This window comes from Limulus polyphemus, unplaced genomic scaffold (genome assembly GCF_000517525.1).
Source record: "Limulus polyphemus unplaced genomic scaffold, Limulus_polyphemus-2.1.2 Scaffold14147, whole genome shotgun sequence".
Classification (NCBI taxonomy): domain Eukaryota; kingdom Metazoa; phylum Arthropoda; class Merostomata; order Xiphosura; family Limulidae; genus Limulus; species Limulus polyphemus.
This window is the reverse complement of record NW_013679757.1, coordinates 3,094-6,708: the sequence shown is the minus strand read 5'-3', so window position 1 is coordinate 6,708 and position 3,615 is coordinate 3,094. Positions and strand designations below refer to the sequence as shown.

At 33.6% G+C, this 3,615-nt stretch overlaps 1 protein-coding gene across 1 annotated transcript; it reads right to left on the bottom strand.

The window, feature by feature from the left end:
• Positions 1-299: 299 nt before the first annotated feature.
• LOC106477310 (carnitine O-palmitoyltransferase 2, mitochondrial-like) lies at positions 300-3,065 on the bottom strand. The gene is made up of 2 exons (XM_013937895.2): positions 2,445-3,065; positions 300-1,279 (listed from the first exon to the last, which is right to left on the bottom strand). Exons 1-2 carry the CDS (start codon positions 2,704-2,706, stop codon positions 918-920), a joined length of 624 nt encoding a protein of 207 aa, XP_013793349.2. The 5' UTR covers positions 2,707-3,065; the 3' UTR covers positions 300-917.
• Between the last annotated feature and the right edge of the window lie 550 nt (positions 3,066-3,615).

The following is a 3,615-nucleotide window of genomic DNA, read 5'->3' as shown; positions in this document are numbered from 1 at the left end:
TCAACTGGATGTGACACCAAGGTTACTGTGTTATGTATGATCAACTGGATGTGACACCAAGGTTACTGTGTTATGTATGATCAACTGGATGTGACACCAAGGTTACTGTGTCATGTATGTTTAACTGGATGTGACATCAAGGTTACTGTGTCATGTATGTTCAACTGGATGTCACACCAAGGTTACTGTGTCATGTGAGGAAGGGTGACTTGTGTATAAAGGCAGCTATACGTCTGCATACAATGAGCTAATGTCCTCTTTTTTTGATCAATTACAGAAATGTATATAATACACTGATATGTTTTTATCAAAATCACTTTATTAAATTCTGACAGGTACAGGAGTAACTCTAGCAGTGTACAAAACTGGTGATAAAGTAACCAAACTGTAATAGTCCAAGAACACTAAAGAAATCTTGAAAAAAATGAAATCAATTCAAATTGAGATCATAATATAATGCTTCCTAAAAAAATGTTTTTGTGATTATTTCTCTGTCAGATGTTGCAGAAACAAGATTCCATACAATAAAAAAGATTTACACAAATACAACACAGATTTCATTAGGTAAAAAATATACCAAATTATAAAGGAATTAAATGTGTTTACAATTTGCTTTATTTCAATTAATCAAAATTTTTTTCGTGCAATAATTGCAAAAATCTCAGGCACAACAACTATTAAGCTATTCCTGAAATCTTCAATATTCTTATTATCATAAGGAATGATCAAAAGGAAAAATCTGCTTAGGTTTTTTTTTCTTCTGAAAATAGAAACTTTTAACCATATTTTCTGAAACTTCAATATTTTTAAAAATTAAAGTAAACCTTTTCATCAAACAAATTGTTCTCGTATATATATTGTTAAAATAAACTAACACTACATCTTTAGTTTAGTCAATAGAAGTTTTTAATAGACATTCACAAACTTCCTTCATCATCAATCTTCTCAAGCTTGCTGCGTGTAGAATAAAGGACATCATGAATCTCATTAAGGCTAATCTTCATACACTCCACAAACTGTTTTCCGTCACAGAAACCATCATAGGAACTCACAAGGCAACCAAGCATATTCTCAAAGAAACCATAGGCAATTCCATAGCCGTCTGGCACCACTGCTCCGAAGCCTCCTCCTCGGAAAGCTGCTCCAGACAAGGTGGAAGTGGAAAGAATAAAGTGATTGGCAGCTACGTAGGCTTCATCCTGAAAGATTTCAGGAAGCACTGTCCCCTTCTTTGATGCCACATGCTTTAAGCCAAACATGTGTCTATCGAATCCTTGACCTAAAAAATATGTGGTTCACAATTAAGAGTCGAAACATTATGAAGTTTATTAAGTTAAAATCAGTTGAATAAATCGACATACAATGAAATTAAACTAACATCAGCGAATGTTTTAAATTAAACTAACATCAACGAATGTTTTAAATTAAACTATCATCACCGAATGTTTTAAATTAAACTAACATCACCGAATGTTTTAAATTAAACTAACATCACCAAATGTTTTAAATTAAACTAACATCACCGAATGTTTTAAATTAAACTAACATCACCGAATGTTTTAAATTAAACTAACATCACTGAATGTTTTAAACTAACATCACCGAATGTTTTAAATTTCTTGAGAAGATTTACAATTACCCAAAATACCTTAAGGTACTGATGTAAAGTTTTGTTATTATCTTATAACCCTTCCTTCAAAGAAGTCTGTATCATGTGTTTCAGTGTTGAAAGATAACTCACCTGATAATGTTGAGTTCAAATCCAAACTTAAGAAAGCAGAACACAAAATATCAATATTGTTTCTTATATAAGAAGTTCAAAACCAAATGTATTTCAAAAACTACCAACAAATCAAGAGTGTGTTATAATAATAACCACATTTCCATTCCAAACATATATAAAGTCATGCATTAACACTAATTACCAGTCCTAGCTAGATGTCTTTAGTCTGTATTAGCTAGTCTGGTGCTAATTTTAAATTGTGTATAGTCATTAACCTAACCTATGTGAAAATTTCAATACAAAGATTATAAACTGAGCCAAGTATTAACCTTAACGAAGGCTATTTGCACTAGCCGTCCCTAATTTAGCAGTGTAAGACTAGAGGGAAGACAGCTAGTCATCACCACCCACCGCCAACTCTTGGGCTACTCTTTTACCAACGAATAGTGGGATTGACCGTCACATTATAACGCCCCCACGGCTGAAAGGGCGAAGATGTTTGGTGTGATGGGGATTCGAACCCACGACCCACAGATTGCGAGTCGAACACCCTAACCACCTGGCCATGGGTATTGACCTTAACAAAACTAATAAACATTACTTTCACAGTAGTATTTGTGATGGTTTGTTATAATATTTATAAGTTTCAACACATGAACCTGTATGAAACAATTCTTCCAACTCGTTAGCCATGCCGAGTTAAACAAGATGTCTTCCTTACCCATAGCTGCTTCTTTGGTTAGCTGATTGTGTAATTTGGAACAATCCATTAACAAACTTCGCAGTTCTAATGGAGTTGGTTTACATCTTGAATTGAAAGCCTCTGTGCATTTCTTTGTTGCCATGGTAGCAGGACGTAGGGTTTCGGTTCGGCCATGTTTGAAAGCAGAAGTGCTGCATGACTCGTATGTTGCCACCGTTTTCCCATATTGTTTGTAGTAGGCCATCTGACACAGAAAAACGTAATTATCATTGTTCAACATAAAAATTGGATATCATCATTAGAAGTTTTCTCTATCAATTTCATAATAAACACATTTTTTTTTTTTGCTCAGACACACCTATGTAAAAATATAAAGATATTAATACTATTGATTCTACTGGTATTATACACTTTGACATAGGCTCTCTTCTCTCCAACAATATATTCTAGTTTCTTCCAATATTAATGCCCAACTTAATTTGACATAAGTTGTATCTGTCTCTGCCTTTTCTAATTAGTGTGCTATGTTACACATTATATATTACACACACAAACATAAGAAAAAGAAAGGTCTATCTTTTGAAAGCACTTGGGTTATAGGGTTTTATTGTTTTATGTAAAACCTTCTTGAACCTACATGTTTTTCTGATATCATGTATATATATATATATATATGTACAGGGTGGTCCAAAATTATTTTTCCAACTCTTAAAATCTAATAATTAAATAACTAATGAGACACAACCGTGCAGTTTTCAACACCTTGTAGCTCAACTCAAACAGTTTTTAATAAGATGTCAGTAGACTTCTACGTGTGCACCATTAGCGGCTCTCGGAACGTTTAACAGATATTGAATTTCAGTCAACGTTCACTGCAACATGCTCACAGTTACAATAGCGATTGTGTCTGTTATCCTGATCTTTAGATTTTTGATGTTTGTTATAAGTTCACGATACATGATACCTTTAACATACCCCCATACTTCTTTCCTGTACTGGCATCTGTAAATATGCTGTACCACAGTCATTTAATCTCTGCAAGCCAAATGACACATTGAGCCTTTTCTTGCATGGTTGAAATTTTACAGGGTAATATTACCCACTGGAGTGAAAACAAACATGACACAGTTTTTATTGTGAGTTGGGCTACAAGATGTTACGTAAAATAGGCAACCATAGGGTAATACTG